At 46.4% G+C, this 13,575-nt stretch overlaps 1 protein-coding gene across 2 annotated transcripts; it reads left to right on the forward strand.

Moving 5' to 3' along the window:
• Positions 1-1,463: 1,463 nt before the first annotated feature.
• Positions 1,464-9,956, forward strand: COX6B1 (cytochrome c oxidase subunit 6B1). 2 transcript variants are annotated; one of them, XM_079723128.1, is made up of 4 exons: positions 1,464-1,581; positions 3,349-3,465; positions 4,632-4,732; positions 9,616-9,956. In XM_079723128.1, the coding sequence occupies exons 2-4, from the start codon at positions 3,360-3,362 to the stop codon at positions 9,667-9,669; spliced, it is 261 nt and encodes an 86-aa protein (XP_079579254.1). In that variant the 5' UTR covers positions 1,464-1,581; positions 3,349-3,359; the 3' UTR covers positions 9,670-9,956. The 2 variants fall into 2 exon arrangements, with proteins under 2 accessions (XP_079579254.1, XP_079579255.1); XM_079723129.1 differs by lacking the exon at positions 4,632-4,732.
• Positions 9,957-13,575: the final 3,619 nt, after the last annotated feature.

Consider the following 13,575-nt stretch of genomic DNA (forward strand, 5'->3'; position numbering starts at 1 on the left):
CATAGGAAGCTCACAGTCCAGTGGGGAGACAGACCCATCACCAGCCAGGGACAGCCCAGAGTGGTCAGGGCTGGGATGGGGAAACTCTAGGGGGTAGAGGGGGACCAAAAAGAGGGATCTGCCCCAGCCTGAGTTGGGGGAACGGGGGTGGTCAGGGAAATTTTCCTGGAGAAGAGAATAGCTGATTTGAAAAGTCGGGGAGGCAAAGAATGTCCCAGTCAGAAGAAATAGAGTAATCGAAGGCCTGGAGGTAGATCTCACAGCACTGTTCAATGAACTAAAATATCAGCGTGGCTGGAGAGGGGACTATGGCTCAGTTCACAAAGCTCCAGTTGGAACTGCCTATGTGGGCCATGGTAAGGGGCCTGGACTTTGTCCTGAGGGCACAGGGGAGCCAGGGAGGGAGTTAAACAGGGAAGGGATTTGGGCTTTGGGAAGATCTCACTGAAGGGGGTGAATGCAGGCATGTAAACAGGCAGTTCCACAAATAATTACAACGCTGATGAACACAGAATGCATAAGAGGCCCCCAACCCAGTTAGGCCTGGACACTGCACCCAGCACAGTATGTGAGAAGCTTTGGAGGCCAGGCTGAGGGGAGGGGCAAAAACAGGTCTCTTTCATAGCTTCCTCTTCCAGTCCCCAGAAGCCCCCTTTATTCACACAAGAAATTCACTCATTCCACAAATATTTATAGAGTACCTATACTATGTGCCAGAAACTGTCTTAAGTGCTAGAGAAACAATGGTGAATGAGACAAAACTTGCTCCTTTATGATGCTTCTATTATATTTTGAGGGAGACAAAAAAAGATAAACAATAAAAGGAAGGATACAGTATGTCAGAAGATAAGTGCTTTGGAGAAATAAAGTAGGGAAGAAACTGACAAGATAGTAATTTTAAATATTTGGACTGAGGACTCATTGATAAGGTGACATTTTAACAAAGACCTGCAGGACATGATGGAGGGAGCCAACTGCAAGAAGAGCATTCCAGGCCAAGGGGACAGCAAGTGCAAAGGCCCTTACGGGGAAGCCAGCCTGCACGTTTAAGGAACTGCTAAGGAGGCCAGTGTGCCTGGAACCGCAGCAGTTAAGAGAAGGAGATAAGAGTATAAAAGGGGGCCAAACCATGTAGGTCATTTGCAAGGATTTTGTCAGGGTAAGCATTCAATAAATAATTCTTGCACGAATAAGAGCATTTCCGCTAGGATATTTTTCCCATGACCACTCTCCAGCCAGCCCCAAGACCCAGACTCCTTTCTCCTGGTAAAGACAGAGAGGTAACCATGCTGCGCCCACAGCTTGGCACAGCCACAGCTCCGTGCGGTTCCAAGTGCCACGCAAGCTTACGATTGGGCGGGGATTGAGGATGAACAGGCATTCAGCCCAATAGGAAGGTCGGAGTTCGCTCGCATGGGCGTGGCCTGAACCGCTCCAGCACGGCGCTCTAGCCGTGCGGAAGACTCCCCAGTGCGCTGTCTCGTCCCGCTTCCGGCCGGTCTTCGTTCCGCTTCCGGTCCGACGCTGGCGTCATTGCTGAGGGTCACATTGAGCTTCCAGGGACTTCAGGAGCATCTTTAGGTGAGTGTGGGGGCCTCGGGGGCCCTGGAACCCCAGCCTGGGGAACTGTGGAGCCCGACCCTTGCTTCCCGGAGAACGAGATAAGGTTTCCGGTCGGCGGCTGCTGACCTCCAGGAGCCCTGGGGTCCTGTTCAGTTAGTAATCGTAACTGACGATTATTTAGTTCTTCGATGCCAGGAACATTCCAAGCGATTTATATTGCTTCATGTAATCCTCCCTCCAACCCTATGAGATAGGGCCTGCGATTATCCCTTTTTGACTGGCAGGCAACTGAGGAGCAGATATTATGCAGTTTAGCCAGCGACCAGGACTGCAGTGCTCTTAGTCACCAGGCCGCAGGCGCCCCTCCCCCCACAACCCCCGACCCCCCAGGCTTGCCTAGGCCGCAGCCTGGCTTCCTGGTGTCTGGCCCCTCCTCTCCCTTGGACGTTGGAGGGGCTGCAGCGTCATCCGCAGTCCACCCTCACTCCCGAAAGCGGGTGGAGATCGCTTCCAAAACAACTCTTCCGACCGCGTCTGTGTCCCAGCGGCTGGTGTTCACATCACCCCGCTCCCGGAAAGGCTCTCCTCCGGTGCCCCAGATCCTTACCGCTACCCTGGGTCGCTTGAATTTATTACTGGTCTGCTTACTTCTGTGTAACCCCACGACCCTTCGAATAATCTGATAGAGGCAGTTTCTCTCGGATTCCCTGATGAAAACAGTGTGTCACCTCATAAGAGAGATTATAGCACAGGTTTTTAACCTTGGGTACACAGAATCTGTAGAATTCAAGGGGTGTTAGTACTTGAATGGGGGGGAATTTACATCTGTACTTCTGCTAGTTTATAATTAAAATGTAGCATTTCCTTCAGTTAAGAATGGAGGCAATAGCCCTAGTAGTATTGGCATCATCTGTGACTTTGTCAGCAATCAAAATCATAGGTCATCTTTACAGACCATTATGGTTGCAGATTTCACAGCGTATCATTTCCAGGCATGATTATTTTGAAATTGTGGTAGTTAATAAATCCTCAGCTACAAGTAACTGGTTTTCTTTGTGATCCTATGCAATTTTTAAATGCATTCTTAAATTTTTATTTATTTATTTTCTTTTTGGCTGCGTCGGGTCTTAGTTGCGGCACGCGGGATCTTCGTTGAGGCGCGCAGGCTTCTCTCTAGTTGTGGCGTGCTGGCTTAGTTGCCCCCGGGGCGGGTGGGATCTTAGTTCCCCGACCAGGGATCGAACCCCCGTCCCCTGCATTGGAAGGCGGATTCTTAACCACTGGATCATCAGGGAAGTCCCCTTTAAATGCATTTAAACATATTCTGAGAAAGGGTTCATTAGACCCGTGAGGAGTTCATGGCACCAGTAGACATTAAGAACCTCTGCAGTGTAGGTTAAGTTAGTGATAGAGTGCAGCTCCACCACCTGTGTGCTGAATGACCTTGGGAAGTCGCTTAAACACCCTGTCTCTTGTCTGTGAAGCAGTGATAGTAATAGTTTCTGCCTTTTAGAGTGACTAGGAATAAAGCTTCCGTGCTTATAGTAAGCGCTCAGTGAATGTCAGCTGGTGTTACGTTGGGACAAATAAAGCCTGATTTTACCAAGGAGTTGACTCCCCCAGACACCCTACTGTGACTTCCACCCTTAATGTGTTCTTGCCCTGCCTTCACCTCTGTGTGTACTGAGAGGGAGGGGCGTTGGCTTGTTGCTCACCGGGCCTGGGTGGGCTGACAGCCCCTTGCCAGCCCCAGAACCCCTGCCAGCACTCATTCTCTGCCTCCAGGAGTCAGCACTATGGCAGAGGACATCAAGACCAAAATCAAGAACTACCAGACTGCTCCTTTTGACAGCCGCTTCCCCAACCAGAACCAGACGAGGAACTGCTGGCAGAACTACCTGGGTGAGCAGGACATGGTGGGGCGGGGGGCGCAGTGTTGACCTTCCCCTGGTCGCACACCTCAAGTCGCTTGCCTCTTGGCTCCTCGCAGGGGACCTATGCATCCCAGGCCTCTTCTCTTTTATTTTGATCATCTGACCTCGCAGGGCCTGTGCCCCTCATCACCACCTGCGCTTAAGATCTGGCCCAGGGTCACAAACTTTGGTTCCCACAGTGACTTTTTTTTCCCCCAAGACATGTGTGTGTGTGTATTTGTGGAATGTGACATACATACAGGAAGTACATAATAAAACATAATGTACAGCTAAATGAATAATTCTAAAGTGCGTCCCCCATGAAACTATAATCTGGATAGAAAACTAGATTCTGCCAGCCCTCTGGGCTCCCATGCCTACTGCACGCCCTGTCTTGAAAACAACACTCTACTCTCCCCAAGAGAGATGTAACCCCACAAACTCAGGGCAGTCACACTTTGGTTTTATCACCGCTGTGAGGTTTGTCTCTTTGTGATCTTTATAAACACTGTATGTGTTGTGTTACGTTTGGATGTCTTCATTCAACAGTTTTGAAGATCCATCCATGCCGTGACATGTGTTTTGCTCATTTTTATTGCTGTACAGTTTTCCACATTTTATTCACGGACACTTGCGTGGTTTCCAGTTTGGGGCTCTTATGAATGGTGCTGCTATAAACATGCTTATAAATGTACTTTGATGTCCATGTGAATGCTTTTCTCTCTAGGGAGTGTGCCCAGGAGTGTAATACTTGGAGTAATTTTTGAATTAATTTCCTATTAAAAACCAGATTATCCCCCTCCTGTCTTCCTCTCCAGGATGCCAGCATCTTAGCATCGAGACCACCGTCCCCTTCCCCTGCCCTGGTTCTGGACTTCCATAATCCCCACACACACCTCTCAGGTTGCCTTATCATTCCTGACCCCAGAATTTTCAAGTAGAACAGTCGTTCTTTAGGGTTTGCAAAATCAGCTTAGTGAGGTGTGTCTAGCCCTTTTGAGTACTACACTTGTAAGGGTATGCTTTCTTTGTGAAACTTGGGGGTAGGGGGGATTTGTGTAACTGGTTGTGAAGTAAAAACGATTTCTGTGAATTTTGATCAAAAATGTGTTCCAGCCCTTGGTCTGGGCTGACCCTCATCCCCGTTCTTCACAGACTTCCACCGCTGTGAGAAGGCAATGAATGCTAAAGGGGGTGACGTCTCCGTGTGTGAATGGTACCGGCGTGTGTACAAGTCCCTCTGCCCCATATCCTGGGTATGTGCCTCCTCCTGGGGCCCTTGGGGTGCTGGGGTGGGGGTCGGGTCCTAGCAGAGGGGCGTGTGGTGTCTTCATGGGAGCTCATCTGTGAGAGGCAAAGGGAGGACAAGGCATCACACTGGCCGTGGATGTGGCCTTTTCTTCCTAGAATCACCTCCCTTTCCTCCTTTCGCCGGTACTCTCAACCAGCCAGGCTCTCAGCCAAGGCAACCAGATCTGTCTCACCCAGACACTCTACAAGTAAATGCCCTGTCCCTATGGAGCTCACCATCTTTTGGAATCCTGTTCTTTTTTCATATGAGCATTTCCAAATATACATAAAAGTAAAGAGAATAATTCAGTGACCCCCCCAAAATATACCCATCACCCAAACTGAATAGTTTCAGGATTTCTCCACATTTCTTCCATTTCCTTTTCTTTTTCCTCTTTCCTTTGCTGAAGTATTTTGAAGCAAATCCCAGACATGTCATTTCACCCCTACCTACTTCAGCATGCATTTCTAAAAAACAGGGATGTGATAAGGCAGTCCTTCTAGGCCTGATCTGACCAGACCCGTTGTTACTATTTAATATTCTGCCACACCCTCTTTTTTTAAATAAAATATTACTTTATTTCATCAAGTCAAAGACCCCATCGACTACAAGAAACACTGAGAGATGTTTAAATCTTTTTTTTAATGCCAGAAATGGATGTAACAAGCATGCTATTTTCAGAGATGTTAAAATGAAAAAAATCATGTCTTAAAATCAAAATATGATATTATTACAAAACTAATAGTACTCATTTAAAAAAATAAAACAGTACAGTACAGTACTGAGCAGTACAGTAAAATGAAAAGTAGATGTCCACTCTCGCTCCCCAGTCCCCCTCCCCTGAGGTAACTACTGTTAACCGATTCATCTTTCTCTATATACATTTATCATACATAAGCCTGTGGAACTTTCTGTGTATGCATGGGTCATACTATATAGTCTGTTCTGTGACTTGCTTTGACTTATCAATGTGTCTTGAGCCTTTTTTATGACAGTGCGTATAGATCTACCTCATTCGTTTTTGTTTTTTTCTTTTCTTTTTTAAAATTTTTTGGCTGTGCTGCACAGCATGTGAGATCTTAGTTCCCCAACCAGGGATCGAACCTGCGCTGCCTGCAGTGGAAGTGCGGAGTCTCAACCAGTGGACCGCCAGGGAAGTCCTTACCTTACAAATGCTTTTATTTAACTGGTCCCCTTTGATGGAGATTGTGTTATAATTTTGATGTACATCTTTGGGGCTTGTTTCTTAAGAACAGGTTGCCTTAATGCACTCTTCCTCAGCTTGCTTGGTTTGCCTCCCACCTCTGTGGCCACACTCTCTCAAGTGTCTGAGTACCCTCTCCCCTCCCAGGATTTCTCCTTGTCCCTGCGTGATCTTGGGTACCATGACATCGTGATCCCATAATATCCGCCCTCCAGCCTCAGGGCCTGCATTAGGTGAGTGCTGAGTGCTGGACAGGGTGCTAGGAAACATGCTTCCAGTCCTGGTGCTGCCCCACACCCCAGCCTTTGGGACCTGGGCCTGCCCTTACCTGGGGAGCGTTAGATTCTGTGGTTCCTCCCCTCGGGTGCCTGCTGTCTCTGCCTTCCAAGGGCTGGATGTGAACACACGCTTTATACCCAGCAGCCCTGGCTTCTTTTCTTTTCTTTTCTTTTTTTTTTTTTGCGGTACGTGGGCCTCTCACTGTTGTGGCCTCTCCTGTTGCGGAGCATAGGCTCCGGACGCGCAGGCTCAGCAGCCATGGCTCACGGGCCCAGCCTCTCCACGGCATGTGGTATCTTCCCGGACCGGGGCACGACCCCGTGTCCCCTGTATCGGCAGGCGGACTCTCAACCACTGTGCCACCAGGGAAGCCCAGCCCTGGCTTCTTTATTCCAGAAATTTGGTGAAGTAAAAATAAATGTTTTGTTATTGCTATTGTTTGTTTTTGTTTTTTGTATAAGCAATATAACCACTTCACAGAAACTTAAGAAATAGAGGAAGGGGCAAAAAATTGCTTCTCATCCTCCTGACCTGGCTGATAATACTGTAACATCTTCCAGGTGTTTCCTGTGTATTTTTAAAACTTAGTCTCTAATCCCAGTATGTGTATTTGGGGAGGAGTGGGGCTGTGAGTCCAGCACTTATCCTATATGAGCATTTAAAACATTTTTTCCAATCATCTTTTCTTTTCTTTTTCTTTCTTTTTTTTTCCCCCACATCGCGAGGCTTTCAGGATCTCAGTTCCCTGACCAGGGATTGAACCTGGGCCACAGCAGTGAAAGCCCTGAATCCTAACCCCTAGGCCACCAAGGAACTCCCTTTTATCTTCCCATTTTAAAAAGTCTTTAGTTTCTTCATAAAAAATACAGTAAACCTTCAAAGTGAGAGACTTTTATAATATAAAAAGTGAAAAGCTCCTAAGTCACCCCCTTCTGAGTCCAAAGTTAACTTCCCTTAGAAATTTGGTATAAATCTTCCACTTCCTTTTCTGTGTGCTAATGTGTGAGTAGGTGTTGGTGTATGTTTATATACTTTTTTCTTTTTAGTTTATTTTATTTATTTAGCTTTGGCTGTGTTGGGTCTTCGTTGCTGCGCATGGGCTTTCTCTAGTTGCAGCGAGCGGGGGCTACTCTTCGTTGTGATGCACGGGCTTCTCATTGCGGTGGCTTCCCTTGTTGCGGAGCATGGGCTCTAGGCACGCAGGCTCAGTAGTTGTGGCTCACGGGCTCTAGAGCGCAGGCTCAGTAGTTGTGGCGCATGGGCTTAGTTGCTCCGCAGCATGTGAGATCTTCCCGGACCAGGGATCAAACCCATGTCCCCTGCATTGGCAGGCGGATTCTTAACCACTGCACCACCAGGGAAGTCCCTATATACTTTTTAGATATAGATACGAATCATACTGTAGATACTGTTTATCCTTGGCTTTTTTACTTGCATTGTTTACCTATTTTCATGTCAGTACAACCTGCTCGATTATTGGGTAGCCATTGTCTTTAATAGTTAAAAAATAGTCCCTTCCCTTTTAGCTGGACTCAGTCTTTTTTCACTATTTTAAATGGTACTGCAGTGTACAATTCCATTGAGAAAATGTTTTGCCTTCTCTTTGAATGGTTTCCTTAATTTCCTTTCCATGAAGAGGGATTATTGGAAAAAGACTAATTTGCCAAAGGATCGGACCAGCCTGACCCTTTAATTTAAAAGGGATGGAGAGTGGAAGATAGTACTAAGTGTTAGTGGTTCTATAGATTGGTCCAATCACTTTTTTTTTAATTAATTAATTTATTTATTTATTATTTATTTTTGGTTGCATTGGGTCTTTGTTGCTGTGCACGGGCTTTCTCTAGTTGCGGCAAGCGGGGGCTACTCTTCGTTGCAGTGCATGGGCTTCTCATTGCAGTGGCTTCTCTTATTGTGGAGCACGGGCTCTAGGTGCGCGGGCTTCGGTAGTTGTGGCATGCGGGCTCAGTAGTTGTGGCCGGCGCACTCCATAGCGCAGGCTCAGTAGTTGTGGCGCACAGGCTTTGCTGCTCCGCAGCATGTGGGATCTTCCTGGACCAGGGCTCGAACCTGTATTCCCTGCATTGGCAGGCGGGTTCTTAACCACTGTGCCACCAGGGAAGCCCAGGTCCAATCACTGTTAAGGTCAATCCTGAGACAGGATCTTTCAAAATGAAAAAAATCATACTCTAGATGTGGCAGTTTCACATCTATACATCCTATAAAAATGTTTGTATACAAGGACAGCCATTGCAGAGTTGTTTGTAATGGGCAACATTCAGAAACAAGTTATATATTATGGTATATTCATCTTGATCTATGTGACAGAATACAGAAAGAGCTCTAAGACTCATGGAAAAAGCAAGTTGCAGGACAATCTGTATAGTATGGGGGGGAAAATCTGTATAGTATGGCCCAATTTAAGTAAGGAGTATTTGTGATATGTGGTGTATGTGTGTAAATAAAACAGGCACTTACTATGGGCAGGCTACTTTGTAAGTGCCTTATATCATATAAGGGCAAACATGCTAAAAAAAAAAAAAAGATAGGTACTATTATCAGTATCCTCATTTTACAAAATTGGAAACTGAGGCCCTGAAAGGTTGAGTGATTTGCATGAGGAAATTACAGCTAGGAAGCGATGGAGCAGGGATGCAGATTGTCTTCCTTATCCGTGCATTTATCCATTGCCTCTAATGTATAGCATGTAAATGTGAATGTGTGTGTGTATATAAAAATAAATGTGCTCTGACTGCCTGTAGGAGGGTCCACAAGTTGCAGAGTGTTACCTCGGGGGAGTGTTAACAGTTCAATATGGGCCTGTCCATCGTTTTGTATATGTATGCATACATCTGTGAGCAATAGTAGGATCACACTGTAGCCGGTTTGGACCTTTTTGCACTTGATTGTGCATTTGATCGTTAGAGATGCATTCCTGCTGGAGCATAGATAGCCCCATTTTTTTTTCACAGCTGCGCAGTATTCCTTCTTTCTTCTGTTCTGACAGACATCGTTGAGGGTTGACTCTGGGGTTCCTGAAGCAGGGCCTGGTCACACTTTTGAAGGTCTTTACACACATCTCCCCACAGACAGCTCTGCAGTGAGTCTGCCTGCTATTATTCCTCCACCACCACCCCACCACCCGCCCCACCCTTGTTCCCTCAGTGGGTCAGTTCATGTCAGCTCATTCCGGACAGTGATTCTTGTCCTTCCGGGTCACTACTGGTTCCCTGGCTCCTGGAACAGTTGCCAGTACTGGCACATAGCAGGTCTTGGGGTTACAGGTAGGCAAAGTGGGGAAGACAAAGAAGTTCACCCATCTGGTTTCCCTGTGGAGGAAGGGAGTAACACTCTCTGTCTTTCCACAGGTGTCAGCCTGGGACGACCGCCGGGCAGAAGGCACGTTTCCTGGGAAGATCTGAACTGGCTCCACCCCACCTTCTCTGTCCTCCGTCCTTCTCCCCAGGGTGGTGAAGGGAGACCTGGGTACATAGTGATCCCCACCCTGGGGTCCTGAATCATGGCTTAACTAATAATAAATACTCGTTGGAAGAGTGTAAGGCTGTGTATGTGTAAAAGAGCTGGATGGTGGGGCCAGAAGCTGGGGTGGAATTAGTACCTTGACCAGTAAGAGAGACTAAATTCAGGTGTTTTTTTTTTCGTTTTTCTTTTATTAAATTTTTTCTTTTAATAAACTTTGACCACCTCTTCTTTTTTTTTTAAATTTTTTTGGTGATATGCGGGCGTCTCACTGTTGTGGCCTTTCCCGTTGCGGAGCACAGGCTCCGGACGCGCAGGCTCAGTGGCCATGGCTCACGGGCCCAGCCGCTCCGCAGCATGTGGGATCTTCCCGGACCGGGGCACGAACCCGTGTCCCCTGCATCGGCAGGCGGACTCTCAACCACTGCGCCACCAGGGAAGCCCGACCACCTCTTCTTTACCAGACAATAGAGTGAGTGATTATACAAAATAACCTCAAGTTCCTGTATGTGCTAAAATTTATCTGTATGTTCTCCTTTATTATCTGTATAATTTTTTTAAAACTTATGTTTTGAACCACATGAAAATAGTATAATAAAAATTCCTATGTACCCATCACCTAGCTTCAACAGTTATCAACAAGTGAACACCCTGCTCCCTCTAGGTTATTTTATTTTTACTTATTTATTTATTTATTTGGCCACGCCACGTGGCTTGTGGGATCTTAGTTCCCCAACCAGGGATTGAACCCGAGCCCTCAGCAGTGAAAGTGCTGACCACCAAGGAATTACCCCTCTAGGTAATTTTAAAGCAAATACTGGAGATCATATTTTATCCAGAAATAAGTAAGTATATGTATCTCTTCAAGATATAGGTTTATTTTAAACATAATCATATAATTACATCTAAAAGTTAATACATTCTTAATATCATCTAATAAGCAGTCTTCTGTGCAATGTGTAATTTCTCCCTATTTTCTAGGCCTCTTAATCATGTTGATCATGGTGACAATTGGAAGTCATTTAAGTAGGCCAAGTTAAGAAATGTTCTTTCTTGATGTCCCCAAAGGAGTTGCCACACAATAACAGTACAAAATATCATCCACCGCAAACTTGTCAACAGGGAACTCCTGACACAGTGTGACCAGCTAGAGTACCATGTTGTGGCCAAATTGGTGTTTCCTCAAGACCACGCAGATGGTTGTGTAACAAACTTATCTGAAGTATGTTCAGAAGAGCAGAGAGATGATTCTTGTATTGAGGGAAAATGGCCCTAGGGAGGGCTCTTCTGAAATGGCCACCCATGAGGAGGGACCCTGTAAACAGGAGCCTAGTGCATGCTTAGGGGCTTCGAGGGACTGTAGAAGCTTCTGGCATGTGTCAGGAATAGGAAAGAAACATGGTGAAAATTTCAAATGAAACAGGAAGTCCAGTGAAAAGATAGAGGACTTCCTTTGACCCCAGTCACCCAGTCCTGCCCAGAGGCTGCCACCATTAGCAGTTACAGAGATAGCCTGTACATCTAGAAGCATTTATCTTGTCTATTTGATTTGATAAAGATTTGATATGGTTCTCCCATTTCCTCTTTGCTCTCCCACTGCTCGTTTGCTCATGCAGTTCCTCCCACACTGACCTCTTCATTGTGACAGGAATCCTGTGAGCTAATGAGAAGGTCAACGCAGCAGGCTCGCTCCAGCCTCAAGGTCTGTGCAGCTGCTGCTTGCTCTGTCTGCAGGCTTAGCCACACAGCTCACTCCCTCCTGCGTTCAGCTCTTCCCCAAATACAACTTAGTGTGCCCTTCCCTGGCCACTCGACCTACCAATTCGACTCCACACACACGCTTTGCAGCCCTCACCCCTTTGGTTTCTTAAGTATTTACACTAATATTCCTGTATTTTATTTATTCATCCTTGATAATTGTCCCCCCACCACTAGAATGTAATTTCTGTGAGGACAGGGATTTAAAAAAAATATATATATATATATATATATATATATATATATATATATTCCCTCTTTCATCATTTTATTATGAAAATTTTCAAGCATACAGAAAAAGTGGACAAATAGTACAATAATTGCCCTTATACCCACCACCTAGTTTTAACAGTTGTTACTATTATGTCATATCTACTTTGTATATGTGTACATGTAATTTTTTCCTGAATCATTTAAAAGTGCTTTCCAAACATGCTGACAACTTCACTGATAAGTACTTAAGCATGTATCTTTCAAAAATGCCATGTTTCTTCAATACAGTTGTCACTCCTAAGAAAAACAAACACGAATTGCCTAACATCTCATATTCATATTTCCCAAATCATACCCCAAAATCTTTTTACTGTTGTTTTTTTTTTTTTTTTGGTTTTTGGGGTTTTTTTTTGCGGTTCGAGGGCCTCTCACTGTTGTGGCCTCTCCTGTTGCGGAGCACAGGCTCCGGACGCGCAGGCTCAGCGGCCATGGTTCACGGGCCCAGCTGCTCCGCGGCATGTGGGATCTGCCCAGACCGGGGCACGAACCCGTGTCCCCTGCATCGGCAGGTGGACTCTCAACAACTGCGCCACCAGGCAAGCCCCTGTCGTTGGGTTTTTTTTGTTTATTTTTTATTTATTTTTGGCTGCGTTGGGTCTTCGTTGCTGTGCGCGGGCTTTCTCTAGTTACGGTGAGCGGGGACTACTCTATTGTGGTGCGCGGGCTTCTCATTGCGGTGGCTTCTCTTGTTGCGGAGCACGGGCTCTAGGCGCGTGGGCTTCAGTAGTTGTGGGTCACAGGCCCTAGAGTGCAGGCTCAGTAGTTGCAGTGCACGGGCTTAGTTGCTCTGTGGCATGTGGGATCTTCCCGGACCAGGGATCAAACCCTTGTCCCCTGCGTTGGCAGGCAGATTCTTAACCACTGCGTCACCAGGGAAGTCCTGTTGTTTATTTTTTATACCAGGATCCAATCAAGGTTCACCTTCTGCATTTGATCCTTAGGTCTAGTAGTTTTTCAGTTCTAGAATAGCCCCACCCCCGCCCCACCCACTCTTGTAAGAGTGGAATTTTTTAAGAGGCCAGGCCAGCTGTCTTGTAAAATGTTCCCCATTCTGGATCTGTCCGATTGTTTCCTCCTGGTGTCATTTAGCTTCTTCCACCATCTGTAGTTCTTATAAACTGGAAGTTAGCTCTAAAGGCTTGATTAGATGCAGATTAAGTATTTTTTGCAAGAATCCTTCCTGTGTGTATCTTCCTTATTGCTTCCCATCAGGAGGTACCTGATGCCAGGTTGCCCCATTAGTGGGGGCCACTAGCCGTCTTCCTCTGGAAATATCTGGCAGATGACTTGTGGGATGATACTATGGGGAATGGTTCCACCACGACAACCTTGCGCATCTCCACATGAGCCACGTAAGCAGTATTTAGTTGTGGTCTGACCCGAACCACAGCAGAACTCCTGGTGATTCCTCCTGAAACAAAAGGAGATAAGCAGTCTTGCAAAGAGCTGCCATGAGGCATTTTCTCACCCTCCTCCTCTTGCAGAGACTGCTTCAACACAATTTCTCACCCAGCTCCCTTGTTTCAGTTGAGTACAGGACTTTCCACCTCACTCCTCCTTAGGGTAGAGCTGCAGGCTGTAAAACTACTCTGAAGCTACCCCACTGGGCACCTTACCTGCCTTATCGCAGATCTTCCAGCAACTCAATAAGCCATGTATGATTATGACCCCTGTTTTGCAAGTGAGGAAACTGGGGCTTCTATTCCCCTGCCAGTCCATGTGGCTGTGGGTTTCCCTTTAGTGTATCTGTATAGGAGAGGGTTCAGTGCAGAAAACAGAAACCTTTCAAGGCATATTAAGTAGAAAGGGATTTAATA

The sequence above is a fragment of the Hyperoodon ampullatus genome, assembly GCF_949752795.1.
Source record: "Hyperoodon ampullatus genome assembly, chromosome: 18".
Classification (NCBI taxonomy): domain Eukaryota; kingdom Metazoa; phylum Chordata; class Mammalia; order Artiodactyla; family Ziphiidae; genus Hyperoodon; species Hyperoodon ampullatus.

What these genes read in the sequence shown, in the direction of transcription:
- COX6B1 (XM_079723128.1), top strand. Translation starts at nt 3,360, where the DNA reads ATGGCAGAGGACATCAAGACCAAAATCAAGAACTACCAGACTGCTCCT. An exon ending in CTGCTGGCAGAACTACCTGG is followed by an intron (nt 3,466 to 4,631) that starts GTGAGCAGGACA and finishes CGTTCTTCACAG; the next exon opens with ACTTCCACCGCTGTGAGAAG. An exon ending in CCCTCTGCCCCATATCCTGG is followed by an intron (nt 4,733 to 9,615) that starts GTATGTGCCTCC and finishes GTCTTTCCACAG; the next exon opens with GTGTCAGCCTGGGACGACCG.